The sequence below is a fragment of the Lytechinus pictus genome, chromosome 5 (assembly GCF_037042905.1).
Source record: "Lytechinus pictus isolate F3 Inbred chromosome 5, Lp3.0, whole genome shotgun sequence".
Classification (NCBI taxonomy): Eukaryota; Metazoa; Echinodermata; class Echinoidea; order Temnopleuroida; family Toxopneustidae; genus Lytechinus; species Lytechinus pictus.
In genome coordinates this window covers 45,104,409-45,123,859 of record NC_087249.1, presented here as the reverse complement: position 1 = coordinate 45,123,859, position 19,451 = coordinate 45,104,409, and the positions used below count along the sequence as shown (strand labels likewise).

Sequence of the window (19,451 nt, the reverse complement as noted above, 5' to 3'; positions counted from 1 at the left end):
AGGGCCTAAATGACAAGACTACACTGCTCAGAATGTTGCATTATGGGTTAGAAACCAGGGGCCCGTAACACAAAACTTAGCAATGATCGTAGAACATTTTTCTATGATTGATTCCATTGACTACTATGTACAATCAATCGTGAAAATCAAGCTTACGATCAATCGCTAACCTTTGTGTTACGGGCCCCAGATTTTGGTATTCGAGGATTTCAGGTGGTACTGCAAGGGGCCGCTGGTTCTTATTTGCATTAAATGCTTGTGAAACACCCCCCCCCCACCTTATCTTGATTTTTAATACATACACAGTTTACAGAGTCCAAGCGGTAGTCTACGCCACCACGTCAATCATGAAGGAAGAGAATGAGAACGTCGTCGCCAAATCTGCCGAGTTCACCAACTCAAAGATGAGTTCCAAGAATAACCCCTACCGGCCGGTGCCCCCCGTCCTGCCCCTCACCCCGCACGACCTCGAGCTGCAGAGCTCGGGCAAGTTTCTCAGGATGGAACCCTCAAACATCATGGGAGGCTGTTTTGTGGCTATTCTCAGCAGAGAGGTAAGAGAAACCCTGCATAAATTCAGTTCAAGGGGTAATCTCAATAAAATCTCTAGAAAATCTGAACAAAATGACTCAACCATCTTTTCGGTATTGGTATTTCTGTATAAAGAAATCTTGAAGATAGAAATATGAAAGAAAGGGGTGTCTTAGCTCTGATTATGAATACAATAGATAGTCTACATGTAGTTATATTTTTGTGTTTAGAGGGAAAATTAAAAGGTAATATAAAAATTATAACCGTTGGGATAGTTTGGGAATGGGGGATTTGGTCCAGTTTTAGTGTTTTACTGGACTACATCATTTTGTTCTTTAACATTTCAAACAGAATTTTCATAGTTATTCATCATAAATAATTACAGTATTACATTTTTACAAAAAATATTCACATATATTTGAATTTAAAGTGATATATGACACATCTTACATGCATGATTCACATCAGAGCAAAATAGTATACCTGCATTTAGTATATTTTATTTGAATGACTCATTAAGAATTACACAAACGAAATCTTATTTTGCGCCTTTCATGGAAGAAATCAAGAGATTGCGCATCTCCGATCAACCTTGATTCTCCGGAGGGTTCCGACGATGTAAGTTACGCCCAGCATAGGCAGACGTATCCAGTACCAAAGCACAAAATATTGTATAATCATATATATATCTTGCACTGCAAACACAATATATATACAATATATTTCCACTTCAGGTCAGTGTAACCACCAAGATTATATTGGATATTCTACCACAAGACACTCTATGTAACTATGTTGTCTTCCATTGAAAGAATTTGTTTCTCTTGATATATTATATTAGAAAAGAATCTCTGCCAAACCACACAACTGCATGAAACAGATGTATCACAAACAGCACAAATTAGGTTTTGGTGTACTGTTATTCAATACAATTTCTTTTGAACTGTGACTTGTAGGATATATTAGATGGTTTGAATTAGAATTACTTATTTCTACATTCTTTTTCCCTTTCATACCCTATTAAAAGTCTATAGACCTTTATTGGTATAATTTTGGCAGACTGAACCAAAATACAATTTGGTATTATTCCTGCAGTTGGACTATAAGTACATTTGCACTTTATGTAGATCACACTGTCACAGAATACATTTTCAGTATAAAAGGAAGAGAGAAAGAAGCACACTTCGAAGAAAGTAGAAAATACGGTAAAATTGGGATGAGAAAAGGGAAATAGATAAAGAGAGGAAGAAAGAACAATGAATGAATGAATAAACGAACGAACAAGTGAGACTCAGTGAGTGAGTGAGTGAGTGAATGAATGAATGAATGAGTGAGTTAGTGAGTGTTTGAGTGAGTGAGTGAGTGTGTGAGTGAGTGAGTGTGAAAAGGGGATCTAGAAAAATTAAAAGATGAGAGACATAGTAAGTTTACTTCTTCAATGTATGATATTATTTTATCATGCAAGTGATGCAGCCGATTCAATTTTAAACCAAACTTGGTTAAAAACAAATCTTCAGTCTTTGACACTGTTTTTCCTTCTACATACACATTCTTTGACCTTTGACATGTGTGCCTGAAATCCCCCACATAGGATGAAGCTATGAGTGCTGCTGATGTGCTGGCCAGGGCTGCTGCCAAGGGCCTGTGTGACCTACCAGACTCCAAGGAGGAGAAGAAGAAGCGGAAGGGGAAGGGTCAGGCTGCAAACAAGAAGTCCAGGCAGCCCAAGACTATGGCGCAGAAGGTGGAACTGCCCAAGGAAGCCAAGTCCGGCAAGCAAAAGCCAGTCAGGACAGCGAGTAAGTACTCAAACCCACTTTCCCCTCACTCTTGGTTTACACCTACATTTCAGGGACCAGTTTCACAAAGGACTTATGATTAAGATAACTTTGCTATTATGATTACTACCATGGGAATGGCCCAGCAACCAATGAAAATCAAGGTTTCTGTGGTTGTTACCATAGTGGCCAACAAACCTTGATAATATTTGTGAAACAGGGCCCTTACAGAGCCAGGGCTGTGAAACACCTTGCATCCCCAAAGTGGAACATCAGGCATATTCAATATTAAAATTTGATTGCATTTTAGAAAGTTTGATAGAGACTTCAGGAAAGCAACGTAAGGCCCTGTGCTGACGTGCTTGGAAAAACATAATTGCAGAATTTACTATATGTTTGTAATATTTACCTGATGACACATTTTAATCTAGTACATGTAGATCTTGAGAGACAGAAATATTCTAAAAACTTTTTTTTAAACTTATTACGAGAGTTATGAACATATTTGTTACATTTTTATGACGTGTCAGGTTTGCAGGTGGTTGTATTTCTATCATATTTATTCCATACTTTGATACTGTATTATCATTATATGCATTTTTAGAGTTGAATAAGCATGTGAAGATCTCTCTTGTTTAAAATATTTTGTTATTTGGAATTTTGCATGTCATTTTTAGCATCACTTAAAAATAATTTTATTTTTCCTGTTATATTCACTTTTTATTTATGATGCTATTATGCATTTTGCAATATCACAGGAGACACAATTGCTTTGTTTTCACTATTTTAATATGCTTTCTTTATTTATGATTTGATTTGATTTTCATTTGGTTTTGAATTATTTTCTATCATTTGAAACTTAAAAAAATAATTAGATGATCACTTAGTATATTCATCACAAAGAATAATGTCCTTCATACATATGTTTTTAGCACACATTACTATACAGCGTAGGATATTTATGCCCACTTTGAGATTATTGCATGTATGATCCCTGCATAATTCACTGCATATTTATTTATATTATCAATACTATTTGAAGTGTTTTCTTCCTGGAAAAAGATTGATAGGTAGATAGATGTAGATAGATAGATAGATGTAGATAGATGTATAGATGTAGATAGATAGATATAGATAGATAGATAGATAGATAGATAGATAGATAGATAGATAGATAGATAGATAGATAGATAGATAGATAGATAGATAGATAGATAGATAGATAGATAGATAGATAGATAGATAGATAGATAGATAGATAGATAGATAGATAGATAGATAGATAGATAGATAGATAGATAGATAGATAGATAGATAGATAGATGTAGATGGATACACTGTAAGTAGACAGATATAGTAGATATTTTAGATATATCTACGCGTGCATAAGATAGATTGATACCCACTGGCGGATCAAGGGGGGGGGGGCAAAGCTGGCCCGTGGCTCCCCCCGTTTTGAGAAGCAAAATTAAAATTGGTAGTGTAAAAATGCTGATAAAACAGAAGTGTGCCCCCCCCCCCTTTTTGAAAGTGAAGACCTATTTTTTGCTTGTCAAATTTTTTTGGGGACGAAATATCCTTAATTTTTGGTTAAAAACCTTTTTTTTATGTGCCCCCCCCTTTGGAAAATCATGGATCCGCCCCTGTCGATACCAGTAGTTCATTTCATATGAAAAAAAATTAACATGACCCAGGCATAAAAGTCTCAAAGTAAATTGATTTAGCCATTGATACAAATTGAAATAATGAACAATGAAGAGAATTTGTGGTGTTTTATACTTATTCATTAATTTACGTTATAACGAAAAAAATCAATAAAGTCTCCCTCTATTGTTATATACATGTAAGGTTTAATAGTAGTCTCTCTGGTTTTAGGAATAGACATACATGTACATGTAGTAGTAGCATGAGAATGAACATTAAAAACCTATAAATAGAAAATGCACTGAAGTATAGAAAACGTTTATCTAGCAGAGATTAATTAGTAGAGAACCCCCTGATGAAAAAAAAATCAAATTATTTCCATATTTAATTATTTTTGTTCACATCTATATGCATTGGCTTAAGAAGAAGGTAAATTTATTGGATTTATTTATTTATTTTGTTACAGTTTATAGTTTAGTCTGACTCAGTTTTGTTTCATCTTCAGAATACTTCATGATTGCATGAGACCTTACTTGATGACTAACATTGTAGGTTTTGTATTTTCGCTAGTTTCTTATCCAAGGTTTAAAGTCTCATAGGAAATATGATCATGTTATTTAGTTTCTGTAGATCTATCTTAATATACAGAGCTTTAACAATAATTTATTGAAGACAAGAAAAGGGTAATTAAATACAATTACAAATTACAAATACTCCATAAATATATGACTATAAGAACAGCCTAAGTTCATGATATTTCATAAACAAATCAAGATAAAGAGGATATTTTTGTGTTGTAGTATGATCACTGAGAATTTTTGGTCAGTTTTTCATCACTCTGGCACCTCAGCAGGCCTTAAATGTCCATATTTCTCGGGCAAGGCCCCTTTTCGAAATATACATTTTTATATTTTGAGAACAATTAAAAAGTGCACACAAAAAATATGCAAGGCCAGTGGGAGGGGCATATTAGTTGAGCCCTATCAATTGAGCATCCAAGTCCACAGCCATTGGTGGCCATGGAATGAATGAAGTCCTCCTGCATTTGGGATGGAATTCCAGGGTTTGAATTACCGGTACATGCAAGATGGGCTCATGTGAGCACATATTTGGCTTAGAGATGGACTAGGGTTGTTCTTATATTCATCGTCCTGTATTCTGAAGTCGGGTTACACTTGATAGACCATGGTCTAACTCTGTGCTAAAATTATGGGAAGCCAAAATTGTCAAATTTGTTAACTGTATATATTTCTTATGTTCAATATGCCCTTTCTGTTTTAATAGTGATGGAAACAATATATTAGTTTTCGTTCCTAGACTGCTATGGATGAATAGGTCACCAAAGTGCTAACAAATTCAACCTCTGGTGTAAGAGATGTATGTCACAATTGGTTTTTCCATAGTTAAACCACAATTTAAGACCAGAGTTTATATGAAACCCAAGTTCAGAATAAGGACCACGTTTACTCAATCGTAAATGCACACGATTCCAGTAATTCTCACCATCAGACCAATGTAAGTATAGATACATATGAAGCACTGTCCTTTGCAACCCTTCAATCTTGTGTGACGATTCAGAATCCGCGGACGGTATGAAGCAGCCTACCAAGAGGAGCCCCAAAGCCAAGCCCAGGACCCGCCACGATGCCTGGATGCACATCAGTTCACAGCACCACCGCCTCATGCTCTCGTCACCTCCCTAAAAGCCAAACACTGAACCTGAAGCAATATCAACATGCATGCATGGGTACCAATCACAAAAAAAAGCATTTTGAAATTCAATTCTAATCAATGTTTGCGGTGTGTGGCAGCTTATATTAGTCTAATCTTGCACATGTAGATAGAAACCAATATGCATAGTTTAGACCCAAAGTTTGTCACAAAAAGCATGTTAAAATCAAAATATTATTGATGTTTGTGGTGTGCTGCGGTTCATAATAATCTTGCACATCATCATCATCACCATCATCACCATCATCACCATCATCACCATCATCACCATCATCGTCATCATCATCATCATCACCATCATCACCATCATCACCATCATCATCATCACCATCATCATCATCATCATAGAGTAACTATGCATAGTTAGACCCCAAGTTCTCTTTTTCATTTGGTGCCAGTCACAAAAAGCATTTTAAATTAAAGTCTTAGCAATGTTTGCGGTGTTTTGTAGCTTGTATTAATGTAATCTTGCACATGTAGGTTGAATCCACCATGCATAGTTTAGACCCACAGTTTGCATTTTCATGTGGTGCCAGTCACTAACAAAAAGTATTTTAAAATTAAAACCTAACCGAAGTTGCTGTGTGTTGCAGCTTATATTAATCTTGCACATTATCATCATCACATCATTCCTGCACATACAAAAAGTATGAATTTAGATAGCTCTGTCTATATCTATGTTTGCAGTGTTGGCCTTTGCGTTTTCATTCCTCATGATACATATGCTCATTTATTTGAGCCAAGAGGGCTTTTAATCAGTGAATTATATGAGGAATTTTGTGCGGCTCTTTCGGCACCAAAGCATACCTCAACACCCTGAATTTGGTGGACATATAAGAATTTTTGACCAATCTCCTCTTTAAACATGATTTTCCTTCTATTCTACTGCATAATCCTTTATGGGATATTTAATATTTCTGTTTTTGAGCAAAATCATCCCCTTTTTCCAGTTTACATGGGAGGTCTGCCAATTTTTTTTGCATGGATTCTTATTCCTCATTCACAACTCTCAACTGACTCAAACTATGGACATTTCTACATGTATCTGTCACCGTCAACACAGAAACAGTTCTACACTTGTAATATGCCTTGTATAATACATGAAATAGTCAGTTGTTGAGCATTTTCTCGCACTAAGATTCCAAAGAAAACTCGTCTGCTTCAGAGTCCAATATTTTTTCGTTCATACTTGAGAGCATGCATCAGTGCAACCAGAATTACCGTGAGAATGATCCTCAATCCCTGTTCCATTATCAAAATGCAATGCACTGTATCTATTGTTCTAGCTGTATTATTAAACTGAATGCAAATATCATTTCAAGTGATACCTGTTGCATGCTTTTCATCATTAATTTCAACAATTTAATTCATCATTTCTTTTGCAGAATTCTTATTCATCAGGCCTTCACTTCATGATTTTAATTCATTTTCTCTTCTTTCTTTTGTGTTGATGCTTAACTAACAAATCATTATACTTTCCCTTCAGACTTAAAATCCTTTGTACATCTATAGATTTTGTTTTCTTCCTATAGATACTATAAGCTTGATGCATATTTCATTCAACTTTGTTCCTATGCGCTTCCAAAAGTCTTGGATATTATTACCCTGGCTCTGGCTACCTAGTAGGATTCGAAGGAATGAATCATACTAGGTCCCATTTACCTTACCTGGGTTGAGTGCAGTACAGTGTGGATTAATTTCTCGCGAAAGAAAATTATGCCATTGCCAGTATATTAACCCTCAACCCTCTGTTTCAAAGTCTGGAGATGATAAAAAGTTTGACTCTGTCATGAAATTTTCTCTGAAAAATATGTGGGTTTGCTTTTGATTATTTACTTAATTTTTTTTAATTAATTTTATTTTACTTTTAAAGGTCATGCATTCCCTGTTGCAATATATATATATGTACCTGATAAAATGACATGTGAAACAAAATGCTTGTTTATGTATACTGTGACTTTGCACAACTTTCTGGATCTGAGAGCTAGAAGAAAAACAAATGTTTTCCTTTAAGCATTTGATGTGTAACTTGTGTGAATTGTTGTTGCTAATCAACCATAATGAATGTAATATTAATATCTGGTATTTCTTTTGGTTTTTTTTAGTAATTCTTTTGATTCAGGGGATCATGATCTGTCCAGCTTTGCATATTTCTTTATAAATGACACTTTTTTTTGCTGGATGTAATCTTAGGGCTAGACAAGTAGCTTTTGTGGTTAAAAAATCCGGGGGGGGGGGGGGGGGTATGGCGCGCCGTTTGACCAATAATTCAGATAAACACTGTTTATCGCCGATAAACAGTGTTTATCGCCGATAAACAGTGTTTATCGCCGAAAAACACTGTTTATCGAGCGATAAACACTGTTTATCAAGCGATAAACACTGTTTATCGAGAGAAACTATGTTTATCGACTGAAAAACACAGTTTCTCTCGATAAACAGTGTTTATCGCCGAAAAACACTGTTTATCGCCGAAAAACACTGTTTATCGAGAGAAACTGTGTTTATCAGTCGAAAAACATAGTTTCTCTCGATAAACACTGTTTATCGCCGATAAACATTGTTTTTCGGCGATAAACAATGTTTATCAAGCGATAAACACTGTTTATCGAGAGAAACTATGTTTATCGACTGAAAAACACAGTTTCTCTCGATAAACAGTGTTTATCGCTTGATAAACATTGTTTATCGCCGAAAAACAGTGTTTATCGGCGATAAACAGTGTTTATCGAGAGAAACTATGTTTTTCGACTGATAAACACAGTTTTTCTCGATAAACAGTGTTTATCGCTTGATAAACAGTGTTTATCGCTCGATAAACAGTGTTTTTCGGCGATAAACACTGTTTATCGGCGATAAACAGTGTTTATCTGAATTATTGGTCAAACGGCGCGCCATAGGGGGGCACTCAAATTGTATTTTTATGGGGGTGTGCCTCACAAAACCCTGAAATGGGGGTATAAGAAACTGACCACACGGGTAAAATACAGAGTCTTGGGAACTGAATATATACTTGGCGGTGTGAAAAAGAAGGTCGCGGTACAGTATACGGTGCATGCTAGCGCTAGCGGTGCATGGAGCTGCTTCAAGAGGGAGTTGTGAAGCCATGCGTGCAGCTCTCGCATGTGGTGCTCGCGCTGGACAAATTTGGCAGGGCTAGGGAACTGAGATGTTTCGTAACGGGGGTCTTGCGAGCAGGGCAGCTTCTGAAAGGAACTTTTGTCATTCGGAGTATCTAGAGAACTGAAAATTAGGTCTGAAAAAAGGTCATCAAAGTGGCACGTCCCCGTACAACCAAGAGTGCCCCCCCCCCCCCCCCTCCGGGAAAAAAATCATTAGAATCAGTGAGTGAACGATCAACTAGATACATGTTGTTGTGATTTTCATTGTACACATATGTAATTCACCTTCAAAGTTAAAAGAATACATGTAAAATTGATGTTATTATTGTCTGCACTCCATCTTCTCACGTAAACTGCACAGCAATTTCATTCATGCTGTTGAATAACTTCTCTTCATTCATGATTGAAAATAATTTGGTCTTGTATTCTCAAAGTCTGTTTTGGTTAAACACTGACTTATCAATTGCTGTGGCCTAGACATGGCCAAGCTGTCGGCCTATGTGAAAGTCAGTTTGCTAGTCAGGCCGGGTTTGTCTCTCAAAATGCTTCTGTGAATAGGTTATCTAGCAGAATAAATCATAATAAGCAGTCAAAAATTTAAAGTCAAACGAGAAATAAAAGTTAGGCCACAGCATAAAGTTAGACCACTGCATAAAGTTAGGCAGCTTTTGAGAATACTGGCCTTGATGTTTTGGCTTGCTGGCTTGATGTGCGAGTTTAAAGGAGATTTTTTTTTAAATATAAAAAGTTATCCTTGTTGTTGAGATTTGTTTTAACTTTACTAGTTGAGTACATGTATATTTATTGAAAAAAAAGAGTAAAGTCCGATTTTTACACATATCATCATAGATTCGCATTTGATCGGGAGGTACTGTTCTAGTATAACAATGTTCATTTTGATTGATATTCAGAGGAGGTTTGTCTTGTGAATAATGGATGGAATATTTCCTTTAAAGTTTGATTATTGTCTCCTGAGACACCATGATATCATTGAAATACCGACACTTATTCATCCGAAAGCTGTTTGTTACAAAAATACCACGTATTCAGAGTTTTTTTCGTTCAAATATGAATTCCATAATAAGAAGTTTTGCAATCAATCAAGAATATAAAGAAGAGATCATTGGTGGTCTTTGCAATGGGTAATGATCTGAATTGAGCATTGTTTTTATCAATCGATTGTAAATTGTTGTGTAACAGGGTTCTTGACGTGTTTAATCACCTTTGTGATTTTTGTGTTTCATCTCCATCCTCTCAGGTGCCATGTTTGCGCATCATTTCAATCGCAAGGAATCAAAGATGCAGACCATGGCCAGGTCCCAGTGCAATGTCCCCCAGGCCCTCGATAAACAACCCAGGGGAGTACCCCTTACCCATTCAACCATCATCCGGATCCAACCAAAGGTGGAAGTCACCCCCATGCACAAGAAGGTCATCAACCACCCGAAACCATTCCTGTAAATGACACCTACGCATGAACCAGGTCCCAGTGTATAGTATCTTAGGCCCTTTGATAAACAACCCAGGGGCGTACCCCTTACCAATTCAACCATCATTCGGATCCAGCCGTAGGTGGAAGTCACACCCATGCACAAGAAGGTCATCAACACTTACACATACTTGGATGATGTTTCATATCGCTGTTTGTATTGTTACAAGCAATCTTAAGAACGATTGGTGATCCTTTCTTACACCTGTAGAGCAAAATCAACACCATTGAAGCATACCGGTATACATTTTAACATGAAGGATTGCCAATCGTTCATAAAGTCATTCGTACAGTTGTTGGTAATAGGTTACGAACAGCTTTATTAAACACTGACCCACCAACTGGCTTTCCCTATCTGATACTTGTAAGGAGAGTCCAATGTTTGGTTGTACATTTCATATACATGTATTTGTGAAAAAAAAAACTGTCTTTTAATTCTAATGAATAGGACATACAGCAATGTCCCTTTTTCAGCCTCTTTCTTCCCATTTCCCATTTTCTTGGGTTATAGAGGGTGGGCAGGTGAGAGCATATGGGTCATTTCACGTTAAGTGTACACTTTTAGTCTCACTGGGGGTCAAAAATGAAAGTTGTTGTTGAGTGACAAACTTCACAGATTCTGAAACTTAAGGATATATACCATTAATATCTAAAATTACAGAGCGTCAAGTCCATTTTTACATGTTGAAATAGTTAACTGAAATAAGGTAACAAAAATAAGCGTCTGGAGAGGACATTTTATTTAACAAGAAACACATCAACTTTATAACCCTGTAACTGTTATACAAATGGTTTTGTGTTCATTTGTAGGCATCTGTATTGCTTATCAAATGTCAATATACTCATTTCACCTTCAAGCATTCTGTCTTTTACCATGAAATAAGTGTGTGGTATGGCAAAACGAGATACGAAGGGGTAAAATTTATGTATTAACATCAATGAATCAATTTTTTCTTTTGATATTGCTTCAAATATGAATTACACTGCTTTATTTAGGTCTTAACTACTTATTTAGGGGTATAATGATCAAGTAAGTGGACGATTCAATCAACCATGAGCTTCTGAACCTTCATTTATCTTAGTATACTGGAGAGGACAATTGTTTAACGATATTCCCTACATGTATGAACTCCAAGAATGTGAGCTAATATGTGAATAATTGTGCATCAATACTATTTTATATAACATGCCAAATGTTGCTGCAATGTTACAGAGCAAAATGACGCATTTGGGTATATTATCAACTACAAAGTTCTCACCATAAATGCAACTTCAATAATGTCAGAAAAGATGGCGCAATTTTTTCATGTTAACACACACTGATATAACAAATAAGCAGTATTTTACCATTAAAGTGATACCTCTGAAGTTCCTTGGTGTGTTTGTTATTGATGTTAATTAGATTTTTGGAATGTGAGCTCTCAAAGTGTTACTCACTGATAAGTTCTGGAGAGGACATTTTGTTTAACAGTTTATTTGAATGCAACTTTATTGCTTGGAATTTAATCATTTGACATTCTTTATTTATTAAAGTAAACATATACCCTGCATACAATAATAAAAGTAATTTTAACAATTACATGTGTAGGAATTGTATCTAAAACATCAGCATATATTATCCAAGCACAAGTTCCTTGTTTATAACTGCTGGTGCAGTAGTAAGTGATGAATGCTTATGACACAAAAAATGCAACCCATAATTTACCAAAATGAAAACTTACATGTGTCCTACATAGTATTAGAGCCTTTAGAGGACAATGTTTAACAAAATACATATATACTATTAAAAGTTACTTTAATTGTACTGGCATACATGTAGGCCTGTCTTTTTTCAGAGTTCTCATGTCTTTATGAAAATAAACATCAGATGAATGCACATTTAGCATCTACTTTTCTATTACGTTTAACAAATCAATGAAATATTTTTTAATTCTTTATCATTATCATTAGTAGTTGTAGTAGTGGTTTGTTATTAGTATTAACAACATTATTGTTGTTATTTCATTGTCATTATTATTATTATTTATTGAACCGGTAATTATTATTGTTAAATATTATTATTATTATTATTAACTATTGCATTCAAGTTCATATAGAACAGCACTATTTATATGGCAGTGTGTAAATGCAGAGAGTGACTAAATACCCCGTATTTGACTTTTAAGCTTAAGGAACTTAAGTATTGTAACCAACTTGAAGAAGAAACCCTGAAAAGTGTTGCAATGTAGAGAGGAAAAAAAGAAGTTAAGTTTGCAAAGAGCTCTCCTTTCGGCAGTGCATAAGTTTATGCGATAGCAACTGCTAGGCTCAGGAGGATGCTGCTGAATATACTCCAAGTCGTAGAAAGTTTGTGTGCCGCAGCCGCTTCGTCAAGGAGCTGGGTATCTTTCCACCATCAATCCGGAGAAACCAAAGAAATCAAATAACGTAGCCCTTTATAGTCGGGATACAATTCATCTTGTTCAGTGATTCTACCAAGGTGATGATACTAGTCACCTGGCCCCTGGATGGAAAGATGTTTTATCTGAATTTCTACTGTGGAAAGAAAACAAAATGCAGCATTTTGTATCATCTGTAATAGAAACATCCAGTCTTTTCCAGAAAGATCACCCAGATAACACAACGGGTTAAAGCAAGTTTGCAGAACTTTGAATGGTAACAAACTCCCAAATAATTTGTGCCTTTTGATTTTTCAAAAAATTATGCATGTGTAGCCAAGATGATATCCAAAGTGCACACTGGAACCAAAGACAGTGGCAAAGTGGTCTGCAGGAAAACTTTGCTCCAGCATTATGGTATGTGACAACTTGAATCACACAAAGAACAAAGCACAGCCTGATGTAGCAATGCTGTTTAAAAACCAGTATATTGCTGAAGTAATACCAGTTCTTGAAGCCAGACACCAGATCAATCAGAAGTGGACCTAGTGCGTAAAAGGTCCAGTTTAAGGGATCAGGGTTTTACACAAAGGGCAGTTGTCATGAATGGTTCAATGTCTTCCACCTCTGTTACTGCTTCATCGGGTATCCAGAATTTCAGTGTTTCACTATGAAATTAAGCCATTTGCAGAAACAGAAGCCTTATTCTGCAGAAGTTTTCAGAATTCAAAGCCTATGTAATAGAATCTTTTCAAGGTGCATGGGAGTGTGGCTGCATATCAGCATCTGGAAGATGCTCCTCTTGATGAAAGTAGCATGCCCACATCACTATCAACCATGATTCTGTCCATTTCAGTGAGACTGGCTAGTGCTTTAATACTGTTGAGAAAGGGTCCTTTAACGAGAAGCAATTGCAGTAGGAAATGTGGATGACTACATGTACAAATTGTACATGTACCAAGTACCCTATAGTCATAGAACAAGCCCATTGGTAGTGACCAAATCCTAGAGATGAAAATTTTCTACCCAAAGAAAAGCTTGAGCATAAAGATAAACCAGATTTAACTAAAAATCACAGCCATTTCAGGTCTTCTGATCATGCCTTTATCAGAATTTTCTTTAATAATGATGAATGAAACTGTATCTTTTGTTATACCAGTCTATATATGATTATTGCATATATGGCCAAATGTTTACCACCAGTAATTTCTACAATTTTGGTGTTGTGCTTTCAAGCATTTCAATCGGCATTTGATTTTAGTTTAGTAGAGGACAAAATGTAGCACTTTCTGTCTTCACAAATTGTCTTTTTTTTCTTGGGGTATAATTTCTTTCACCAAAAAATGCAATACAGAAAATGTTTTGGTCAGAGTAATTAAAATCATCTTTTACAAGATTATTCTGTTCATCAAGTACGGTAGTTATAATGTGCAAGCATCATCAGATAGGTTTGCTTGTCATTCCTCACAATAATTCATTCATGGTATTTGAAGAGAAATTTAGATTTTTTAAAAGTTCATGTTTGGTTGCATATTTGGATTGCACATACATGTTCATGTACAGTTTTATGCCCAAATAATTATGCATCGACATTTTGTAATATTCAGCTTCAAGCTATTATATTTTCATGGTAAGGAGCATGGCAATGATTATGTAATATCATATGCTACATGTATGTAAGTAAAACTTATTTTGGTAAAATTGTCAAACATAATGTTTCTAAAATTCTGAGCTTCTACAATTTGCAAACATCTGTCAGAAATCACATACCCATTACCCACTGCTTGTTATTTACAATGTACATACCGTGCAGTGAATGAGGACTATTTTTTAATAAGCACATGCTCATATATGTATTATTTCCAAATTTTCATATAGCTTTGTTAAATAAAATATATTATACCAAGGTGTATTTAAAAAATCACACACCTTGCACAGAAAAGAGATTGTCAAACTCCACGAAAAAAAAGGGCAATTACAATGTGCTAGGATGCCTACAATGTGTAATTTGAAGAACATGGAATCGCCATGTAGTAAGAACAATAATGACAATTAGCCACCCTACAACCGAATAAAAATGATTGATTCAGTAGTTAGCTCTAGATATGTGTAGAAATGACCCAATGAGTAAATGTAATCATTGTGTTAAAATATATGTCCTCTCCAGAACAAAGTGAAAGCATACAGTTTGCTGCTTGTAATTGTAATATATAATTGCCAGGGTCAGCAGATTTTGTCATTTACACAATTACAAATAGCATCACATTAAATTTTCTTGAATATACAAACACGGTGTGCTAATTTTATCGCCTGATCCTCCTATATTGCCCAATTGTGTTGATATTATAAAAGATAATTCAATTTAGAATGAAATTCTCATAAATAAAATGATATTTTATGATTTATATCTCTGTGACCAGTAACAGATCATCATTTTCTTACATAAAAGAAGGTTTTTTCTTGTTAAAATTATTATTTTTGTGCATTGTTAAAAAATGAAGAACCTTTGTACTGGAGAGGACATTCCATTTAACATTGCATAAGTGTGAATTACTCCCCATCTATATAAATTAAGAGGGAAAATTGAATCTCATAATGTTGAACTGAAGTATACTATTAATTCTACACCACAGCAATGGGCATCAGATTCCTTAGTGCTTCAAAAAATGAAAAAGTCTTACGTTCTGGAGAGGACGCACTTTTAACGGAGAAATGATACATCAAAATAGCCAAGAGATAAAAAGTATCCAGCAAAATAGAGTCAAAGATTTGACATATGTCTTGACTTACATGCATTCTGAAGATTGAATTAGCAGAGTTTTTGCACAAATTTATCAATTTAATTCACTGCTGGTGACATATATGTTCTGGAGAGGACATGTCTTTTTTGTTTAACGGAGAAAACACATTTTACAAGAATATTCATAAGTTTCTCAATTATGGGTCAAATTCGACCAAATAAAGTTTATTATATTGATTACTAGTTGTACTTTTCCATAACATTAATATTTAACACATCTCTCTTCAAATTTATCCAAGATATCAATGAACTTTTTTGAAAATGTTGAATGAGACTCCATATTCTGTTAAAAATGCCCCCAAAATGCTGAAAAATTACAGAAAAAGTACTTGAACCATCATGAAATTGCATCTGTAGATTGGAATAGATCAGGTGCATCAAACCAAACTGCAAGTGAAATAAATTAAATGCTACAAATCAGCTAAAATAGGGGAAAATCCATTTTTTCAAAAGTGTACACTTAATGTGAAATAGCCCATATATTCCAAGCCTTCCCATTGGATTTAATCTTTGAGACCCCGTCTTTGAGAACTTCCCTAACATTGTGGTTTTTTAGGTAAGATTTGTTGAAAATGGCTATTCGTTTCTACTTTTTCCCCAACTCAGGTCAATTTTTTCATTCAGAGCCATTAATCATGGTCGCATTATGACATCCAAATTCAATGTGGAATGTTTTTTTTTTTTGGGGGGGGGGGGGTTTGTTGCTTTTTTTTAGATTTCAGTCCAGTTTTTAAATGGTGATTAATTGTGGAATGTTTTTTTTTTTTTTTTTTTTTGGGGGGGGGGTTTGTTGCTTTTTTTAGATTTCAGTCCAGTTTTTAAATGGTGATTAATTGTAGATACTTTTAGGGGCTTTCGCAATTGGATGCGCGACTCTTTGCGAACATTTTGATCCTGTGCAAATAGAATGCAAGCAAATGGTGATGTGAACGATGGTGCGGACAATTGTAAAATCCCCGTTTTGCATTAATGTTCAATTCACTCATTGAAAGATGTGATTTTAACCAGCTGAATGAGTGGCTGCTTGTCCAGACTTAACAGGTGTTAATATTAACTTTGTAGAAGTTTGAATGAATAGATAAATAGTTTTATTAATTCATAAAATTGTCATAATTGTGTAAAGATGTTCAGGCCGAGTCCACCCCAAAAATGAATTGTAAATAAAGAAAAATTAAACAAGCATAACACTTAAAATCAGATTTAAAATGAATTTTTTTCAAACATTTTATTTAATGTTATGCTTAGTCTTTATTACAAACCAGTATAAATGAATTCTGGTTGGTGTGTGCGAATGAGGGAACCCATTCATTTTGTATATTGGTCTATGAAAAATGGAATACAGTAGGCTCTTCATAAGTTGCCTGAAAATTAGCTGGTAGCCTTCAAGAAGCCAGTGAGACCTTTCTTGCAAGTGACGGCAACCTTTTTCAAAATGGCGGATGTTCATGTTGCACATGGCACAGCCCACATGGATGAAAGTGCTGTTACATACTACATAGATAGTGACAGTTGATATGTGATCATATGAATTATTTAACTAAAAGTTTACCAGCGGAATATCACTATTATATTTTCGTTGAAATCAAGACAATATAGGATTGTTTTATTCACTCTCATGCAAACTGTACTGTAGCTATCACTACTGAACTTGACTTTGAAACAGTCTTTTGATTCTTGTATTTCTGTGAGGTCTCTTTGTGCTTTGAAACAATTTTTCTATTGATGATTATTGATTATTTTAATATGATTCATTCGTGATAGATCCTTATTATCACAGGTTCATGGGTAACTCATTCTTCAAGTGCATTTCTACATAATATCTCCTTGCAACTCATGTGTGCCTTTCCATATATTTTATTTTATGTTTGTAAAATTGCATTTATTCATATACAGTATATTTCCACACATTTTTAAGCGACTCCTTGGCGTGAATATTTTTGAAGGAAAATATTGGTACACGTACATTTGTGCTTTTTGTTTTTACAAATTTCTGCATTTATGTTTGATATACATGTATTATTGGGTTTGAAATATTCACTATTACTGTTTTTATATACCATTGAATGTAAACTTACATACAGTAATTTATTTTAGAAGTTTTTTAGATAATGGAAATAGGATTTTTTTTTTTTTTTTTTTTTTGGGGGGGGGGTGAATTGTTTAAGAAAGTAGTTGGTCATCTTGGCATGGTAATTTACATGGTTGCTTTTGTATTAACCAATGTTACCCATTTGTATATACCCCCCCCCAAAAAAAAAAAAGGAAATGTATTCAAATTAATTGTAAATTAATGAGTAAATAAATGAATAAGAAGATGAAAGATTATTAATAAATAAATGACTGAATAAATAAGTGAATTGATAAAATAGCAAATGTTGAATTAATAACAAAAGTATGTAAAATAAAAGATTTAAATTTTTAGAATTACACTTTTAAGGATATTCGTCTAGACATCCATAATGTCACAATATTGCAAGATTTCAAAGACATGAGAACATTTTATGTACTATGAAAAAAGTATATGTTCCTGTAATTGGATTAGTTATTTGTGGAGTTTAACCCCAAATAGCCTAGGAGTCACATTAGAGTGTGTTTGGAAGGGATAGAGGTGCTTGCTGAGGATTTTTTTAACTCTGTGCACACTGAACTAATGCTGTGAGGATGAGATCCGAGACAGAAAGTTGCCCTTTTTAAATATTATTATTCTGTTAAAATCCCACCTAATTGATGCAGTTTTCATAGTTGTGATAAAATGATTATTTTATGAATGTTATCTGAGCATTACAGGGCTTACCTTGAAAAAGTGGTGTTGCCTTCAATAGTGCAATGTTGAAGGAAAGTAAACATCGATGGGATTGTAGAATTTTATTGTAAATGGCAACATTGGGAAAGAGTGAATATTGATTTCATCAGTCGGGATTTGAGAGAAAACAAGTTAATTTAATGTCATTTGAAGAATAATGGTGACTACAATATCAGTGGTTGCTTTCTTTCTCACTGCTTGGTTGTGGCATGTACTGTTTCAAGTTTTAACATGATTGTTGTAGCGATGTATTATCTTGTAGAATGTTATTTCGTGCATAACTTTAGGAAAATTTGCAATATGTTTTGCATTTTCATGACCAAAGTTGTATATCTTTAATCGGGACTTGATTCTGTTCACAGTAAATATAGGTATTTTATCACTCACTTACTGTATTTCTTGGGTATTTTTGAGGACTTTTATTTGTTGTGGTAATTAATGTAACTTTAAATTAGATTAGGCAATCTTAATGTAGCACACATCAGACGTTATGCAATAGTTGCAATCATTTTATTGTCCGTTCATCTTGCCGATGTATTATTTCCAATATGGTTTCAACAATGTCATCTCTCAAAACAAAGTAAGAACTTAATCCTTAGCAATTTCATGAATATTTTATGTTAGTAATTGTGTTATCATATAGAATGGCTTGTATAGTGTTGTTCTGTGGTTAGAAGTGTGGACTTTAAGGTAAAAGGTCTTGGGTTCTAACCAACCCCCTTTTTTTCTTAGTCAGACTTCAATTCATCTATTCTTCACTCTTTAAAAGGAAAGTGAACTTCAAAGAGGTGTACCCCACAGTCATAGACCCATGCCTTTTCGGACAGTGTTTATACATATACATGTACATGTACCCTTCAATAAAAAAAAAAATATATATATATATACTGTGAGTTTTGGTTTAAAAAATTAAAATTTAGCAACCAACATTTTTCTGATGAAAAAAAAAAAATGCTCTGAATCATTTCAGCACAAAATTTTCCTGGCAAATATTATGAATTAGAATTATAAAGAGAAGTGAGAATATCATTAGTCATTCCAAGTGGCTTGTATCATAAGACTACTTGTATCCTAACTATTATATTGGGGTATGTTATAATCTTGGATCGAGGCACTGAATAGGATGAAGAGTTGGGCCTTAGTTGGGTACTGTTCAGATTGTTTGTTGTGTATGG

At 34.6% G+C, this 19,451-nt stretch overlaps 1 protein-coding gene across 3 annotated transcripts in view; it reads left to right on the top strand.

The window, feature by feature from the left end:
• Positions 1-19,216, top strand: part of LOC129261457 (putative methyltransferase NSUN7) — a 44,739-nt gene extending 25,523 nt beyond the window's left edge. The window contains exons 9-13 of one of the 3 annotated variants that reach the window (XR_010293479.1): positions 307-554; positions 2,123-2,330; positions 5,532-5,700; positions 10,065-10,823; positions 15,948-19,216. Coding sequence is in view for 1 of the 3 variants with exons in the window: in XM_054899517.2 (XP_054755492.2) it covers positions 307-554; positions 2,123-2,330; positions 5,532-5,656 (581 nt within the window). In the remaining 2 variants the exon portion in view is untranslated. Of the gene's footprint in view, positions 1-306; positions 555-2,122; positions 2,331-5,531; positions 5,701-10,064; positions 11,664-15,947 lie in introns of those variants that run through there. The other 2 variants (XR_010293480.1, XM_054899517.2) reach the window with 2 other exon arrangements.
• Positions 19,217-19,451: the final 235 nt, after the last annotated feature.